We start from the raw sequence: 17,701 nt of genomic DNA on the forward strand, positions 1-17,701 counted from the left end.
TAGTTTGACTAGAACTGAGCCACGTGACCATGGTGGAAGCTGGAAAACGTCATCTGCAGCAGGCTAGCTGTGTGTTCAGCTAAAATCCATGCATCCCATTATTAAAGCAAGGAGGACAGAAAGGATTCCGATAGACACGGAGCAGACCACCAGAAATCTGGGTGTTTCCTGGGGTTTGCCAGGTCTAGTGAACTCTTTATTTATACCAGGCCCTGTGAACTCACAGCGGTAGGCAAAACAGACCATCCCTCTTTCATGGAGCCCTTGTCTAATGGGAAGAAAGGCTGAAATAATTCAGTGCAAGAAAGGAAGAATAGAAGGGGTGGGAAGAGAGCATGTTATCGAGTCTTTTACATGATTTTATTTTCCAAGATTAGGTTATAGACACTAAAATCATAAAATGTTGATTTGAAAATGTTTTTACAGGCACAGGGTAGAATTCAAACAGTAAAGTATAAAGTGCTCCCCTGGGAGCCTAATTTGGACAGGTCGTCTGGCGAAGACCTTTCTGGGGCCAGGGCTTGAAGCTGAGACCTTCTGAGTGCATGTCAGCCAGGTGGGGCCCTCCAGGCAGGAGCAGCCCCAGTGCTCAGCCCCGCAACGGGCTCCTCACACCTGCTCTTTCTCTCTCCTCTTAACCCACACAGGGAACCTGTCAGTCGTGTGGGGCCACCGGACCAAACCTATGGGCCTGTCTCCAGGTAAAAGACCCTTTTGGCCATCAGGGGTGTAGAGCTGCTTCCACCTGTTATCAGCATTGCACAGGCTGGTGCAGTGGGCTAGACTCTGGGCTGGGAACTTCCATCCCTAGTGGGCACTGCCAGAAACCTTGGGCTGGGGCACAGGGGCACAGGACTCCAGAGTCAGTGAATCCTGGGCTGGCCATTCTGGCAGCAATTAAAAATGACAGGAGAAAAAAATAGTTTGGAGAAGGCTCTGGACTGAAGGCTCACTTCTTCATAGGACAGTATTCTAGCTTGGCATGCATACGTGTGAGTCAATGTGGGTGTCTTGGCTTTGAGGCCTAGCACTGCTGCTCAGCAGCGTCTCTCCCCGCGCCAGTCTCATTTTTTCCCTGAACCTTCATTACCCATCTATAAGAAAGGGGCTGCTACACTGACAACTGACAACTGTCCCCGCCTCATGGGGTTAGGGTAGAACTGGACAAGACAGATGCCTATGACTGGCCAGGAGGCAGTGTCCGGGAAAAGCTGGAAGGGTTTGGATGATTACTGGTTACTAAAAAGAGTAAAAGTAGACGTATGAAAACATGACAGTTTCCCCTGAGTGGTAGAATTATGGGTAATTTTCTTTTTTTTCTCTGTAGTATTTAAAAAATGTTACCACGGATGTATTTTTATAGTCATACTAAAAATGACTGTTACTTAAAATTTCTTTTAAAAAAAACCCACGAGTAAAAACAACAAAGACAGCAGCAGTGAGTGAAGACAGCCAGTCAGTCTTTGCAGAAGTGCAGGGGCCCCCAGTGGGATTCTGGCCTCTTCTGCTCAGCCCTGTCACTCAGCACAAAGTAAATGGCACGACACTGTGTATCCAGGGGGCAGCAAGAAGGACTAGATGTTATCTCCTGGGCTGTTGCAAGTGCAGGACGTGGTCCTACCTCATAGGAGCCACAGTCCCCTCAAACAGACGTGGGAGCCTGATGCAGAAAATGGCATGTGCTTTCTGAGTCGGCCACATGATATGATTCCACCATTTTCCCAGAAGGCCCTGCTGATCACAGGTGGCAGTGACAGCAGGCGCTCCTGTAGGAGTATGGCATTGGCTACTGGCTGGCGTGGAGGCTCACAGTAGAGGCACTGAGCAGGCCTTGGAGGATGGGTAGATTTGGGATAGGAGAGTGCGAGGGCAAAGGCAGTGTCATCAGGGGCATGCAGGCCCTGCTCTGGGGCACTGGGTCGGTACTGGGTTCCCACTACCTGTGCTCCTTGTTTCAAACACCTGGTCCCCATTCATCATCCCCCATTAGAAAATGGCTGTGAGGCCTAGGATCCCCACCAAAAACATAGGTCCCAATAACTGACCCCACTTCACATGGGGTTTTTGTGGAGGGAGAGGGTCTTGGTCCCGAGATGCCAGGCCCCAGCTGGGACCCCGCCTGGGCTTCTTGCTGGAGAGTAGCAGCCCAGGGCATACTGCTCATCTCACTCAGAGAGCAGGGACAGTGTTTACCGTCCATCACTGCCCAACAGAACTTCAGGTGTACAGACCTACAGACCCATGTTCCTTTGAGATGGCAGAGCCTCAGTCCCTTGTGGTCCCTGTTCAGGAGAGGTGGGGGCACTGACTTTGGGATGGAACCAGAGACACTGTGTTGACACCATCCTTTTGGCAAGCTCCAGTCCACTCTCCTCCCCTCTCTTCCCAGGTTGCCTGCCCCTATGTTGGCTGCGGAGAATCCTTCGCTGACCACAGCACCATTCATGCACAGGTGAGTGTGGTGGCTAAGAGTATGGGCCCTGCAGTTAGATGGCCTGGGGTTCAAACCCCAGCTCCACCTTCCTGCTCTGGGCCTAAATGGCTGGGGCAATAAATGGTGTCATCCTAGCATGGCTTCTGCAAAGAAGCAAGAGAGAATGCAGGTAAAAACATTTTGCACCTTTACCATTTGATAAGCAGCAGCCCTCAGGGTCCTGACCAGGGGTGGGTAAGCAAAATTTGAGCTTCCGGCCTCTGTCCTGACAGGGCCTCTTACTGAGAGGCTGGGGAACAGAGCAGCCATTACAGGTTGGGGCACTTGTTAGGCCAGAGTACCCTGGACCTTGTTTTGGATATTACCCTCTAGGCAAAAAAGCACAACTTGACCGTGAACCTGACCACGTTCCGACTGTGGTGTTACGCCTGTGAGAAGGAGGTGTTCCTGGAGCAGCGGCTGGCAGCCCCTCTGCCAGGCTCCTCCTCCAAGTTCTCTGAACAGGTAACCTGTGTGGTGGGCTCTGTTTGGTTGTTGGCGACACTGTGTTGGGTATGAGGCAGTATGACCTCAGAATCCATGGAGCATGGGTCAGTAGGTCCCAGAGGTGTCTGTTCCTGGGTCAGTATGTTTTCAGGTGACTTTGAGGAGCTCACATCAGCACATGCTCAGAGCCCAACTCTGTGCCGAGGCGTGTGTGAGACCATGAGGGTGCAGAGGTGACTGAGAGTAGGGCCTGCCTTGAGGAGCTCAGAGACCATGGGGTGGCTATGTGGAGTGCAGGGGTTGGGGTGGGCCCAGAGCCATGAGGTGAGTGTAGACCCTTCCAGGCCTTATGGAGATGGTTAACAAGGTCACAGATGGCCTCTGGCCATCCCAAATCTGAAACCATTCCTAAGGGAATTCCAGGTAGTTGCTACAGCACACTTCTCTATGGGAAATGCCCAGAAACCACCTGGGTAACGTCAACCAGAGAATGGTCCTATGATCAACAGTGTGCTGTGCAACCTTAGAGATGGTGGGTCAGCAAGCCCATGACTTGGAGGGCCCAGCCCCAGGCCTGTCCTCAGGGAATGGTCAGTAATCCTGGATGGCAGAGCTGCCTGCTAGAGGAGAAGCCAGGACATGTGTGCAGCATCTGCATGGTTGTCTCCTCCATTTATTTTATTTTATTTTAATTTAATTTTTTGAGACCGAGTCTCGCTCTGTTGCTCAGGCTGGAATGCAGTGGTGCAGTCTCAGCTCACTGCAGCCTCTGCCTCCTGGGTTCAACTGATTGTCCTGCCTCAACCTCCTGAGTAGCTGGGATTACAGGCGCCCACCACCACGCCTGGCTAATTTTCGTATTTTTAGTAGAGTCAGGGTTTCGCCATGTTGACCAGGCTGGTCTTGAACTCCTAACCTCAAATGATCTGCCTGCCTTGGCCTCCCAAAGTGCTGGGATTACAGGCAGGAGCCACCGCACCTGGACTCTCCTTCTGTTTAAACAGTCACATGATAGGGCTCAATAAGTGCTTATTGAATGCATTTGTGAACTTGGTAGATGTTTTTGAATTTTTATAGAAAAGGCTATAAAACAGTATATGCAATATCTTGTTTTTGTTGTGCACGTGTATTAACAGTTAAAAGTCTATATAAGATAGGCTGGGCGCCGTGTCTAATGCCTGTAATCCCAGCCCTTTGCTGGGCCAAGGCAGGAGGATCGCTTGAGCCCAGGAGTTTGAGACCAGCCTGGGCAACAGAGTGAGACCCTGTCTCTACAAAAAATAAAATTAGCTAGGCATGGTGGCGCATGCTTGTAATCCCAGCTACTTGGGAGGCTGAGGTGGGAGGATCACTTGAGCCCAGGAGTTCAAGGTTGCAGTGAGCTATAGTTGTGCTACTGTGCTCCAGCCTGGACGACAGAGCAAGACTCTATCTCTTAAAAAAAGTCTACATAGCCCAGACGCGGTGGCTCACGCCTGTAATCCCAGCACTTTGGGAGGCTGAGGCGGGTGGATCACGAGGTCAGGAGATTGAGACCATCCTGGCTAACACGGTGAAACCCCGTCTTTACTAAAAATACAAAAAATTAGTCAGGCGTAGTAGCAAGTACCTGTAGTCCCAGCTAGTCGGGAGGCTGAGGCAGGAGAATGGCATGAACCTGAGAGGTGGAGCTTGCAGTGAGCCAAGATTGCACCATTGTACTCCAGCCTGGGCAACAGAGTGAGACTCCGTCTCAAAAAGAAAAAAAAAAAAAGTCCAGGCGAGGTGGCTCACACCTGTAATCCCAGCACTTTGGGAGGCCGAGGCAGGAGGATCATGAGGTCAGGAGATCGAGACCATCCTGGCTAACACTGTGAAACCCCATCTCTACTAAAAATACAAAAAATTAGCTGGGCGTGGTGGCGGGCACCTGTAGTCCAGCTACTTGGGAGGCTGAGGCAGGAGAATGGCGTGAACCCCTGAGGCGGAGCTTGCAGTGAGCCGAGATTGTGCCACTGCCACTCCAGCCTGGGCGACAGAGTGAGACTCCATCTCAAAAAAAAAGTCTACATAATATACATACAGACTATTAATAGTAGCTCTCAGGAAAATGGGGTTGCATGTTTATGTTTGTTTTTCCCCAAATTTATTATAAGTAAAATATTTTTTTATTGCCAATAAAAAATGCAAATCAACAGCTGGGCATGGTGGCTCATGTTATCCTAACACTTTGGAAGGATCGCTGGAGCCCAGTAGTTTGAGACCAGCCTGGGCAATATAAAAAGGTTAGCTGGGTGTGGCATGCACCTGTAGTCTCAACTACTGAGAAGGGTGAGGTGGGAGGATCCCTTGAGCCCAGAAGTTGGAGTCAGCAGTGAGCTCTGATTGTGCCACTGCACTCCAGCCTGGGTGACAAAGCAAGACCCCATCTCAAAAAAAAACACAGACACACACAAATCAAGGAGTTCCCAGGGCAAGGCCACCAATCCTATCTCTTTTCACAGTGCCTTCTGCTCAGCTGTACTGGCTCAGCCCAGTGGGGCCTTCTGGGCAGTGGGGCTGGACTTCCAGTCCTTGGGAGACACCTGGGCCTCTGACCCCAGCCCCTCTGTTCACTGTTTTCCTCACTTTGGGTCTTTAACACAGGACTCCCCGCCACCCTCCCACCCTCTGAAAGCTGTTCCTATTGCTGTGGCTGATGAAGGAGAGTCTGAGTCAGAGGACGATGACCTGAAACCTCGAGGTAATGGCCCCCACAGCAGGGGAAGCTGATGGGCTGGGCTGGGGGCCCTCATCTGGAGGCTGGAAACTGCCAGAGTCTTGGTCTGTATTTGCACCTGCTATATGGGCAAGGAAGGATGGGGTGACGGATAAGCTGTTTAGCATGGTGGCTTCCCTCCGGAAGTTGGCTGGCCTAGCTAAGATTCTGGAGAGCTGGCTATCTTGTTCCCTCTCCCAGCTGGGTGACCCTGGGCAGGCCGACCCATCTGCTTTATGGTCTGGACAGTGGGTCTGACTGGGCGGAGGGGCAAAGGAGTTCATCTGTTTAAAAACTCAGGTAACTGCAGCTGTTGTGAGCAGGAACCACATTAATTTACTGGGAAGATTCCTGGGGTGGAACGCTTCCACCGTGTCCTCTTCTTGGGTCCTGGGCAGTTGAGAGCCACAGTTTGTGCCAAATGTGACTTGCAAGGTCTCCTCAGTGGGGCAAGGCGCTCACCTGCTCCTGCCTGCTGTGTTTATTTCCCAGGCCTCACGGGCATGAAGAACCTCGGGAACTCCTGCTACATGAACGCCGCCCTGCAGGCCCTGTCCAATTGGTAGGTTGACACTTTGTCCAAAGGCCGACAGCTGTCCTGGCAAAGCCCCGGAAACAGCAGCGGTAGCAGCCCCCAGCCTGTTGCCCACAAACACACGTATAGGATGCACAGCAAAATCCCTAAAAGCATGCATGCCCTTTGACCCAGCAATCCCCCCAGTCGAAATGTATCCTGAGGAGATAACCGGAGATGCTGGGGAAGTTGTCCATGCAAGGAGGCTCAGCGCTCTGTTGTTTATTGGAAGTGATTTAAAGTCCCATCTGCAAGGGAGTATAAATTCTCATAGCCCTTGCAGCAAGTGCAGGAAAAATGGCACAAGACAACATGCATTGAAACAAGAAGGGGTTCAGAATCTGGTGAGTGGGGGAAAAAGGAGGTTATAAAGCGTTGCATGGTACAATCCCGTTTTATGGGAGAAATGCGATTTTCCGTTAAGGATAGGCTGTAAGCTCCATAAGGCCAAGGATGTCTCCTGTGTCTGACATGCTTCTTCTACCCAGTGGAGATTAGAGATGCAGTATATGTATGGGGGGAAGGAGAGAGGGAATGGGTAGAAATGCGTAGAAAAGTCTGGAAGGCTACGTCCCAAAATGTTCCTAGTAACTATCCTCAGGTGGCAGGATGCACGTCAATTATTGTTAATGACTGACCACACCCAGGCTGGGCGCAGTGGCCCACGTCTGTAATCCCAGCACTTTGGGAGGCCGAGGCAGGTGGATCACGAGGTCAGGAGATAGAGACCATTCTGGCTCACATGGTGAAACCCTGTCTCTACTAAAAATACAAAAAACTAGCTGGACGTGGTGGCATGCACCTGTAGTCCCAGCTACTGGGGAGGCTGAGGCAGGAGAATCGCTTGAACCCGGGAGGCGGAGGTTGCAGTGAGCTGAGATCATGCCATTGCACTCCAGCCTGGGTGACAGAGCGAGACTCCGTCTCAAAAAAAAAAAAAATTGACCGCACCCTGTCCGTTTTCACTTTAATAACCTCTTTAAAGGCCCTGTCTTGGCTGGGCACCGTGGCTTACGCCTGTAATCCCAGCACTTTGGGAGGTCAAGGCAAGTGGATTGCCTGAGGTCAGGAGTTCAAGACCAGCCTGGCCAACATGGCGAAACCCTGTCTCTACTAAAAATACAAAAAAGTTAGCCAGGCATTGTGGCATGCGCCTGTAATCCCAGCTACTCTGGAGGCTAAGGCAGGAGAAGCACTTGAACCCGGGAGGCAGAGGTTGCAATGAACCAAGATTGCACCAATACACTCCAGCCTGGGCAACAGAGTGAGACTCTGTTTCAAAATAGTAATAAGATAAGATAGATAAGATGAGATAAAATAAAATAAAAATGCCCTGTCTCTAGATATGGTCACACTCTCAGGTACTGGGGGTTAGGACTTCACAGATGAATTTTGGAGGATACAATTTTCTCATAACTGATAGGAGCCTTCTAGTCACCTTCAGGAGTTTCTGGGTCCAGGGCCACTGTGCTCCCTGTGCAAGCACTCAGGGCTTCCCACTACGCAGCCCTTTCTAAACTGCTTTGTGCCTCATTTGCTCTCCTGACCTGGCTCTCTCTCCCCTGCACCCAGCCCGCCGCTGACTCAGTTCTTCTTGGAGTGTGGCGGCCTGGTGCGCACAGACAAGAAGCCAGCCCTGTGCAAGAGCTACCAGAAGCTGGTCTCTGAGGTCTGGCACAAGAAACGGTGAGCAGCTGCATCCCTAGCCTCGGGCGGTGTGTGGGAACTGGGGTTTCCTGTCAGCACCCATGATTGAGCACTTCCTGTGGATTCAGCCCCCAGCGAGGACTTGGCTCACTTTGTCCCGGGTAATGCTTGTAGCAAGCCTGCGGGGTGGAAATTGCATCCAGTCCTGTTTTACAAATAGGGAAACTGAGGTGCAGAGCGCTTTAAGTATCTTGCTCAAGGTCATAGAACCTGCAAAAGGTGAGCTAGAATTTGACCTACTGTTGACCCTACCCAGCAGCCACTGGTAGATGTCTTTGCCAAGAGACAAGGTGACCCGGCCTCAGCCAGAACTGTGTGTGTAGGAGGAGGTGTGGGGCAGGGGGGCACAGACTGGATGGAGCTTCTGGCACAGTGTGAAATGAATTTAAAGACCAGAGTCTGTTATTAGATCTGTTTCTCCAGGAAAAGTCAAAGTTGGGAATAATTTAAAATGAGCACATAGAAATATGTATTATGTGTAGAAGCAGATGAAAAACCAGCGTAGGGCCAGGCGCAGTGGCTCACGCCTGTAATCCCAGCACTTTGAGAGGCTGAGTCAGGCGGATCATGGGGTCAAGAGATCGAGACTGTTGTGGCTAACATGGTGAAACCCCGTGTCTAATAAAAATACAAAAATTAGCTGGGCGTGGTGGCATGTACCTGTAGTCCCAGCTACTCGGGAGGCTGAGGCAGGAGAATCACTTGAACCTGGGAGGCGGAGGTGGCAGTGAGCCGAGATTGTGCCACTGCACTCCAGCCTGGTGACAAAGCGAGACTCCGTCTCAAAAAAAAAAAAAAAAAAACACAAAACAAAGAAATATGGGAGAAATATATATTATGTGTAGAGGCAGATTAAAAACCAGTGTGGGGCCAGACGCAGTCACTGACACCTGTAAATCCAGCACTTTGGGAAGCCGAGGCAGGAGAATCATTTGAGCCTAGGAGTTTGAGACCAGCTTGGACAACATAGCAAGACCCCGCCTCTACAAAAACTACAAAATTAGCTGAGCGTGGTGTGTGCACTTGTGGTCCCAGCTACTCAGGAGGCTGAGGTGGGAGGATTGCTTGAGCCCAGGAGGTTGAGGGCAGGCTGCAGTGAGGCTTGATCATGCCATTGCACTTCAGCCTGGGCGACAGAGTGAGACCCTGTCTCAAAAAAAAAAAAAAAGTCCGGCGCAGTGGCTCACTCCTGTAATCCCAGCACTTTGGGAGGCCGAGGCGGGCGGATCGCAAGGTCAGGAGTTTGAGACCAGCCTGGCCAATGTGGTGAAACCCCGTCTCTACTAAAAATACAAAAATTAGCTGGGCATGGTGGCACGCACCTGTATTCCCAGCACTTTGGGAGGCTGAGACAGGAGAATCACTTGAACCCGGGAGGCAGAGGTTGCAGCGAGCCAAGATCATGCCACTGCAATCTAGCCTGGGAAACAGAGCAAGACTCTGTCCCAAAAGAAAAAAAAAAACCCAGCATGGTACAATATAATTCCACTTGTGTAGAAGCCAAGTTTAAATGTATATCTGTATGTATTTTTGTATGTGCATCTGTAGTTTCACAGAACCAGAAATCTGATGGTAAGTATCTGGTGCCATTAGTGGTGATGTTTTTCTCTTGTACTTTTCTGAAATTTTAGATTTGTCGATAATGAACATGTCTTACTTTTGAAATGAGAAAACCACAGTAAGTGTTTCAGAATGAAAACAAATCATGTTTAGGCGAGTTTGTTGTGCACCAGCAGGAAATGATGCTATTTTATTTGAGCTCTTTGCTTAATTGAGGCAGCTATGACTTGACATTTTCTTCTTGTCTGTAGAGATGTGTGAGCCTCTTGGGGCTCCTGGCTGAGTAGGCCCCTCCCCAAATGTCAGGAAACGCCTCACTGATCCAGCCTGACCGGCTGGCTGCCTGCTTCTCTCGGGAATGAGCAGCTCAAGGCAGGCTACCTGGACTAATGGGTTTGGGCTTCCTACAGGCCAAGCTACGTGGTCCCCACCAGTCTGTCTCATGGGATCAAGTTGGTCAACCCAATGTTCCGAGGCTATGCCCAGCAGGTAAGCCATCTGAGCTGCCCAGGGGACACCCAAGGCCATGACCCACCAGGCCTGACTTTGACGCCAAAACCAGAGTGGAAAATCGCAATGGCAGCTGAGCACTGGTTGGCAGGTCTCACGGACCAGGCTCTCACTCCTAAGCCTTTCACACGTGTGAGGACAGTGGCACCTTCCAGCAACCTGCTGACATTTAACCCCACTCCACAGATGGGCAGACTGCGGTTCGGGGGCCGAGCCATTTGCACAGGCCACACAGCTAGTAAATGGTGGAGGGGAATTCTTTTTTTTGCGGGGCAGGGTGGGTACAGGGTCTCACTCTGTCATCCAGGCTGGAGTGCAGTGGTGCAGTCATGGCTTACTGCACCCCCGACCTCCCGGGCTCGTGCAGTTGTCCCACCTCAGGCTCCCAAAGTGCTGTGATTATAGGCATGAGCCACTGCACCTGGCGGAGGGGAGATTTGAACCCGGGCAACCTTGCTGCAGGGCCTCTGCGTTGCACCCAAAATGGCACAGGGTTTCACTTCCCCAAACCACAGGTGAAATTTCACTTTTATTAAAGTAAAAAGTTTAAGAATTTTTTTTAAACCTAGAGAACCCCGTTGAAGCCAACCACATTTTTCTATTTTATAAAATAATGAGACCAAGACAAAGAGTGCAGCCATGCGTATACCTCAGCCCCGGGCTGATGGCTCCTGCCCTCCAGCCTCCTGCCCCAGATGGTCCACAGCCTGGGCTTTTGTGCCAGGCCTGCAGGCAGAGCTGGACCTGGCTGGGTCACCTCTTGTGCTGCCTGAATGAGTGCCATGGACGGAGTGGCAGTCATGTGGGGAGACCTTCCGCCCTCCTTTACCCCCTGCCTGCTGTCCCGTCCCAGGATGAAGGCTGCCGGGCCTTTGGCTCCTGCTTGAGAAGCTCAGCACTGCCTGGACACCTCTCTTTTTGGGGAGTGATAACATCCACAATGACTAAAATTCACTGTGCACCATTTAAGTGGTCACAACTTAGTCCTCATAGAACTCTCACGAAGTGGGCACTGTTGTCACCCCCACGTTACAGGTAAAGAGCTGAGGCTCAGAGAGGTTCCACCCCTCACCCAGGTCACACAGCACATCCTGGCAGAGATGGCATTCAGGCCTACCTGAGCCCATCCCTCAGCACAGCACCGCCCTGACTCTGTGCAAGGCGCCCTGCCGGCTTTCAGCTCTGGGTCAGGATGCCATTACGGAGGGCCATGCGCTGCTGCAGGACTCCATCTGGACTCCGGCAGAAGCATCCCTTTCTCTGGTTCTAGGATATAACGCGGGGACACTTCTGAGGCTGAGTTGTAGACGCAGCTGCAGGTGCCTCTTAAGGGCCAAAAGACGCTTTCGTGCTTCTGCATGGCTTGAGATTTTGGCAAGGAACACACAGTACTTTTGTTGAAAGGAAGAACCAGAAAGAGAAGTAGATGGCGGATTGAAAGCCTCTTCTTGAAAGGGCCTTTGATCGTGCCTGCCACAGGACACGTGTCCCCTCCCTGATGCAACGTAACCTAGTGGTTCATTCCTCTGATCTTGGAGTCTGACACTTTGCCTTGGGGAGTCCCTCCCGAACCCTCCCTTCCCTGCGCATGAGCGGAGAGAGCCGGGATCCTCTTCCCAGATGTGTGACATGAGGCTGGCTCTGGCTGCTACGTGACCCCTGCCTCCTGGGGATCAGAGCCTGGGCTGAGGGCTACTTCTAACATCCAGGTCAGGGACTGCTGGGGCTGATTTGGGCTCAGAACCCAAGTCCTTCTCCAATGCCCAGCACCACCCGAGCACCCCCCAGCTGCTGGGGTCTGCTGCCACCACCACGTTCTGACCTCCCAGTGCACCTCCTGTGTAAGCACACAGATCTCAGTGGGGCTCACTGGGCGCCTCTGCCCGAGCCCCTGCTGCCTTGGCTTCCTGCTGTGCTGGTGGCGCAGTCACAGAGTGGTCAGGACAAAATAGTCATTGCTGGGATTTGAGACCCAGGCAGCCTGCAGGGGCAGCTTAGACTGAGTCATGCCCAGGTCTGTGGGAAGGTGAGAGCAGGCAGTGAGGGTATGTGGGGGCTGGCACAGGGACTGAGAGAGCAGGGGGAGCCAGAGGAAGGGTGGAGCATGCAGGCGGCCTGGCCTGTGGGTAGCATGGCTTGGGGCAGGACTCAGGTGAGCCCTCTTTTGGCATCACACTCCCTCATCCTTCCACCACCTCCCTGCCCACCTCCACTGGTCTCTTCTGTAGGGAGAAAGGTGGCTCCGGCTCAGTGTGGTACTGCCTCTGTGTCCCTCCCGTGCTGAGCTTGCAGCAGAGGCAGGAGATTCAGAGCCGGAGCCGGGGAGTTGCGTGGACCCAGGTGCATACCTGGCTCTGACACTTTATAGCTGTGTGTCCTAGTAGGAGTCCTTTAGCCTCTCCAGTCCTCACTGTTATCCTCAGAAGAATGGAGTTAGGACAGACTGCCCTGGGAGGCCGCTTGGGGGTGAGCAGCTCTTCTGCAGGGGGTGCCCATGAGGCCCTCCTAGATGGAGGCTGGAGCTCTCATCAGCCACAGGGCGCTGGAGGCTGGTTCCTCCTGCCTCCAGGAGAGCCCTGTTGATGCAGCCCCTGGTTCTAGGACACTCAAGAGTTCCTTCGCTGCCTGATGGACCAGCTGCACGAGGAGCTCAAGGAGCCGGTGGTGGCCACGGTGGCGCTGACAGAGGCTCGGGACTCAGATTCGAGTGACACGGATGAGAAACGGGAGGGTGACCGGAGCCCATCAGAAGACGAGTTCTTGTCCTGTGACTCGAGCAGTGACCGGGGTGAGGGTGATGGGCAGGGGCGTGGTGGGGGCAGCTCGCAGGCCGAGACAGAGCTGCTGATCCCAGATGAGGCGGGCCGAGCCATCTCTGAGAAGGAGCGGATGAAGGACCGCAAGTTCTCCTGGGGCCAGCAGCGCACAAACTCGGAGCAAGTGGACGAGGACGCTGATGTGGACACCACCATGGCTGCCCTTGACAACCAGCCCGCGGAGGCCCAGCCCCCATCACCACGGTCCTCCAGCCCCTGCCGGACGCCAGGTATCAGCTGGCTGGGGACTGCGGGAGGAGCCTCAGCCTATGGCCCAGTACCTACCGGGTGCTGAGCGCCGACCTGCGGTAGCCAGGGTACGGGTTCTTCACTAGACCCGAATGACAGTGGGGAAGTCAGCCTCCGGGAGGTCAGTGATGTGCCCAGGGTCCCCTAGCTCATAACGCTGGAGCCCAATTCAGAGCCCTCTCCCAGAGCCCTGAGGCTTCAGCCGGACATGGATTGGACAGCTCTGCTCCGGCCTGTGTGCTGGGGCCAGGAGTGGACACGTGACAGACGAGACACATTGGGGTCAGGCCTTCATCCCTTTAGGAGGGGCTGGCAAGTCATCTTCCTGCCCACTCATGGAGCTGGCCTAGCTGCTGTGGCCCAGCATGGTACCCTCTCTGCCCCCAGAGCCGGACAATGATGCCCAGCTACGCAGCTCCTCTCGCCCCTGCAGCCCCGTCCACCACCATGAGGGCCATGCCAAGCTGTCTAGCAGCCCCCCTCGTGCAAGCCCCATGAGGATGGCACCGTCATACGTGCTCAAGAAAGGTTTGGGGGGCACAGGGGAGGGTGGGTCAGCTTGAGGCTGGGAGTGCAGATTGCGCCCGTGGCTGCCTTTCTCATGGCCCCGTGTGGCAGAGGGCTGGGCTATGGGCTTCTCTCAGGTAGACCCCTGAGACACCAGTGTGGGAGCCACATTTTGCAGAGGATGACACAGAGGCATGAGATGGTGAATTGCTTACCCAGTCATGTGACTCACAGATGTCACTCCACATCCTGTCAAAGGAAGGCCCAGGGCCTGCACCTCGCCCCGGCCAGGCAGCTGGAGGCTGGGCTAGTCCCGTGCTGTGTCCCCAGCCCAGGTATTGAGTGCCGGCAGCCGGAGGCGGAAGGAGCAGCGCTACCGCAGCGTCATCTCAGACATCTTTGATGGCTCCATCCTCAGCCTCGTGCAGTGTCTCACCTGTGACCGGGTGGGTGCCCCAGGGATGGGGGGAGCTGGGCCAGGCTGCCAGCAGCTTCAGCAGCACTTGCCCTGACTGGGTGCAGGGTGGGCTCTTCACGGGTGCTCCCTGCTTTTCTCCAGGGGAGGGCCCTGCCTGCGTGGATCCCGTGTCTATGGCCTGGGGAGCAGGCCCTCTGCCCCTCACCTGCTGGTTGGGGTTTGGGGTGCAGACATTGCCAGAGGATGGGCAACAGACTGACCTTCAACCCCACAGGTATCCACCACAGTGGAGATGTTCCAGGACTTATCGCTGCCCATTCCTGGCAAGGAGGACCTGGCCAAGCTCCACTCAGCCATCTACCAGAATGTACCAGCCAAGCCAGGCGCCTGTGGGGACAGCTATGCTGCCCAGGGCTGGCTGGCCTTCATTGTGGAGTACATCCGACGGTGCGCCCACCTTGCCACTACTGGGCGACACGGGCTGGGCCTGTCCTGATTATCCTGGGCGGGAGACGCTACACAGTGAAGTCCATGCATTTGGGGAACCAGGGAGGATCTGGGGGCCGAAGCCTGCAGAGGAGTTGGCTTAATAAGCAGGGAATTTCTTGGCTACTTTGAAGTGGCCAGGATTGGATGGTCCCTTGGAGCTGGAGGGCGACGGACAGCAGGGAGGTGACCACGTGGCAGGTTGAAGGGAGGGCAGCAGCAGGACACCGGCCTGGTTGGCGGGAAGGGCAGCAGCTTTCCCAGGGCTGCCTTGCCTGCCTGAGGCCAGAGACCTGCACGGCCCCAGGGCGGGGGTAGCATGATCATGGCCACAACACAGATGAAGGAGGCCAGGCTTTCAGAGAGGTGATGTTACTCAGCCCAGGACACGGAGGTGTCTGGCTCCAGGCCTCTGCCCCGACCCGCCGTGCCTGGCTACCTCTCTGGGCCTTCAGGGTCCTTCTGCGGCTCAGGCCTGACAGACCTCAGCCAGAGCCCTTCAGCTCCTGTTCTCGCCCAGGCCCTGGCAGCACCCGGCACTCCTTTTCTGTCTGTAGGTTTGTGGTATCCTGTACCCCCAGCTGGTTTTGGGGGCCTGTCGTCACACTGGAAGACTGCCTTGCTGCCTTCTTTGCCGCTGATGAGTTAAAGGGTAAGGGGCCTGGCTGGCAAGGGTCAGGGAGATGGAGGGTTGTGGGGACGGAGGTGTGCAGACCCCAGCAGGCCAGCATGCAGCCCAGGACTTGTGGGATGCACGGCCAGGCTAGACTTGGCTTCTAAAGTTGATTCCATCAGATTCCCACCCCCACTGCCGGCCACGCTGGGCCAGGGCCACGTGCTGTCCCAACCCCACCATCTTGAAGCTCTTGGGTGTTTACTTATTTTTACTTTTACCAATTTGGTGGGCAAAAATGATACTGTATGTTAATTTTTCATTTCCTTGATTACTGATGAGTTTCTACATTTTTTGTTAAATATACTGGCTTTTTGTATTTATTTAAACATTGCCCATTCCTGTTCTTGCTCTTTTTCTCTGTTGGCTATTTGGCATCTAAACCTTTGGGAAAACTCTCTCTCTCTTTTTTTTTCTTTCCAATTTTCAATTGTGGTAAAATACACAAAATGTAAAATTTACCACCATAACCATTTTAAATGTTATTTTTAACAGAAAGTGCACAGTTGAGTAGTGTTAAATACACGCACATGGTCGCACAGCCATCCTCCCCATTCATCTCCAGAACTTTTCCATCTTGCAAATCTGAAACTCAATATTTGTGAAATAGCTCCCTACTCCCACCTCCCAGCCCCTGGCAACCTCCACATTCAAGTCTGTGAATGTGACTAAGGGCCTCATATAAGTGGAATTATACAGTACTTGCCATTTTGTGACTGACAGCTTTTACTGAGCATAACGTCCTTAGGGTTCATCCGCGTTGAAGTGTGTGTCAGAATGCCCTGCCTTTTGTAGCTGGTTATTTATTGTTCCATTGTGTGGATGGCTGGGGCTATTCTGCTTATTCGTTCATCCATCAGTGGACACTCGGGCCACTTCCCTGTTAGCTATTGTGAGGAATGCTGCTCTGACCATGGGTGTGCACACCTCTCTTCTTTCATCCCTTTGGGTCTATGCCTACTTTTAATTTCTCGAGGAGCCACTGTACTGGGTTCCACGGTGGCCACCCCATTTCACATTCCGACCAGTGACGCACAAGAGTTCCAATTTCTCCACATCCTCGCCCACACTCGTTTACTTTTTTGATGGGAGTCAACCTCATGGGTATGAGGTGGTATCTCATTGTGGGTTTTTTTGTTTTGTTTTTGAGATGGAGTCTCACTCTTGATGCCCAGGCTGGAGTGCAATGGCATGATCTTGGCTTACTGCAACCTCCGCCTCCTGGGTTTAAGCGATTCTCCTGCCTCAGCCTCCCGAGTAGCTGGGATTACAGGCACGTGCCACCACGCCCGGCTAATTTTTGTATTTGTAGTAGAATGGGGTTTCACCATGTTGGCCAGGCTGGTCTTGAACTCCTGACCTCAGGTGATCCGCCCGCTGTGGTCTCCCAAAGTGCTGGGATTATAGGCGCGAGCCACCGCACCCAGCCTCATTGTGGTTTTGATTTGCATTTCCTGATGATAGTGATGTTAAGTGTCTTATCATGTGCTTGTTGACCATTTGTAAGTCTTTGGAAAAACATCTATGTGAGTCCTTTGCCTGTTTTGTTTTTTGTTGCTTGTTATAGGGATTCTTTTTTGTCTTGAGACAGAGTCTCACTCTGTCACCCAGGCTGGAGTGCAATGGCACGATCTTGGCTCACTGCAGCCTCAGCCTCCTGGGTGCAAGCAGTCCTGCCTCTCAGCCTCCTGACTAGCTGGGATTATAGGTATGCGCCACCACACCTGGCTAATTTTTGTATTTTTAGTAGAGATGGGGTTTTGCCATGTTAGCCAGGCTGGTCTCGAACTCCTGACCTCAACTGGATTTGCTGCCTTGGCCTCCCAAAGTGCTGGGATTACAGGTGTGAGCCACGGCGCCGGCCTCGTTAGTTAGAGGAGTTCTTTATATGTCCAGATACGTGACTTATAACCCTGTCCTCCCATCCTGTAGGGTGCGTTTCATTCTGTGGTTTGTGTCTTTTGCTTTGGTTGTCTGCACCTTTGGTGTTGTGTTTCAGAAATCATTGCCAGATCCAATGTCATGAAGCATTTTTCCTACTTTTCTCCTAAAAGTTTTATAGTTTTAGGTCCTATATTGAGGTCTTTGATCCCATTTTGACTTAATTTTCACAGTGTGCATGGAGGGGGAAACTATACATTAAGATTTTAAGCCGGTCATGGTGGCGTGTACCTGTGATCCCAGGTACTCCGGAGGCTGAGGGTCCCCTGAGCCTAGGAGTTCGGGACCAGCCTGGGCAACATAGCAAGACCCTATCTCAAAAAAATTGTTTCAAATACATTTTCTGTAATTAATGTTGCACTTCCCCCCCACCTCCGTTCTGCCTTTTGCCTTTTAATTTTGCTTTTGGTGGTGTCTTACAGATGTTGAAGTATTTCTGGGGTCAAATATATCCATTTCTCCCTTGTATGGATTCTGTCTGTGGGGCCCAGCCAGGGCCTTCCCTCCCTCCAGTACCTCTCAGGTTTTATTTCTTTTTCTTCTTCTTCTTCTTTTTTTTGAGATGGAGTTTCACTCTGTCGCCCAGGCTGGAGTGCAGTGGCA

General features: G+C 52.8%; 1 protein-coding gene across 3 annotated transcripts in view; it reads left to right on the forward strand.

Moving 5' to 3' along the window:
* Positions 1–17,701, forward strand: part of USP20 (ubiquitin specific peptidase 20) — a 43,849-nt gene that overhangs the window by 17,638 nt on the left and 8,510 nt on the right. For all 3 annotated transcript variants that reach the window (XM_030818010.1, XM_003264239.3, XM_030818011.1), the window contains exons 4-15: positions 648–701; positions 2,390–2,452; positions 2,807–2,938; positions 5,546–5,642; positions 6,150–6,219; positions 7,804–7,917; positions 9,909–9,987; positions 12,610–13,054; positions 13,461–13,601; positions 13,911–14,026; positions 14,273–14,445; positions 15,042–15,136. In XM_030818010.1, coding sequence (XP_030673870.1) covers positions 648–701; positions 2,390–2,452; positions 2,807–2,938; positions 5,546–5,642; positions 6,150–6,219; positions 7,804–7,917; positions 9,909–9,987; positions 12,610–13,054; positions 13,461–13,601; positions 13,911–14,026; positions 14,273–14,445; positions 15,042–15,136 — 1,579 coding nt within the window. The remainder of the gene's footprint in view (positions 1–647; positions 702–2,389; positions 2,453–2,806; positions 2,939–5,545; positions 5,643–6,149; positions 6,220–7,803; positions 7,918–9,908; positions 9,988–12,609; positions 13,055–13,460; positions 13,602–13,910; positions 14,027–14,272; positions 14,446–15,041; positions 15,137–17,701) is intronic.

This window comes from Nomascus leucogenys, chromosome 8, assembly GCF_006542625.1.
Source record: "Nomascus leucogenys isolate Asia chromosome 8, Asia_NLE_v1, whole genome shotgun sequence".
Classification (NCBI taxonomy): domain Eukaryota; kingdom Metazoa; phylum Chordata; class Mammalia; order Primates; family Hylobatidae; genus Nomascus; species Nomascus leucogenys.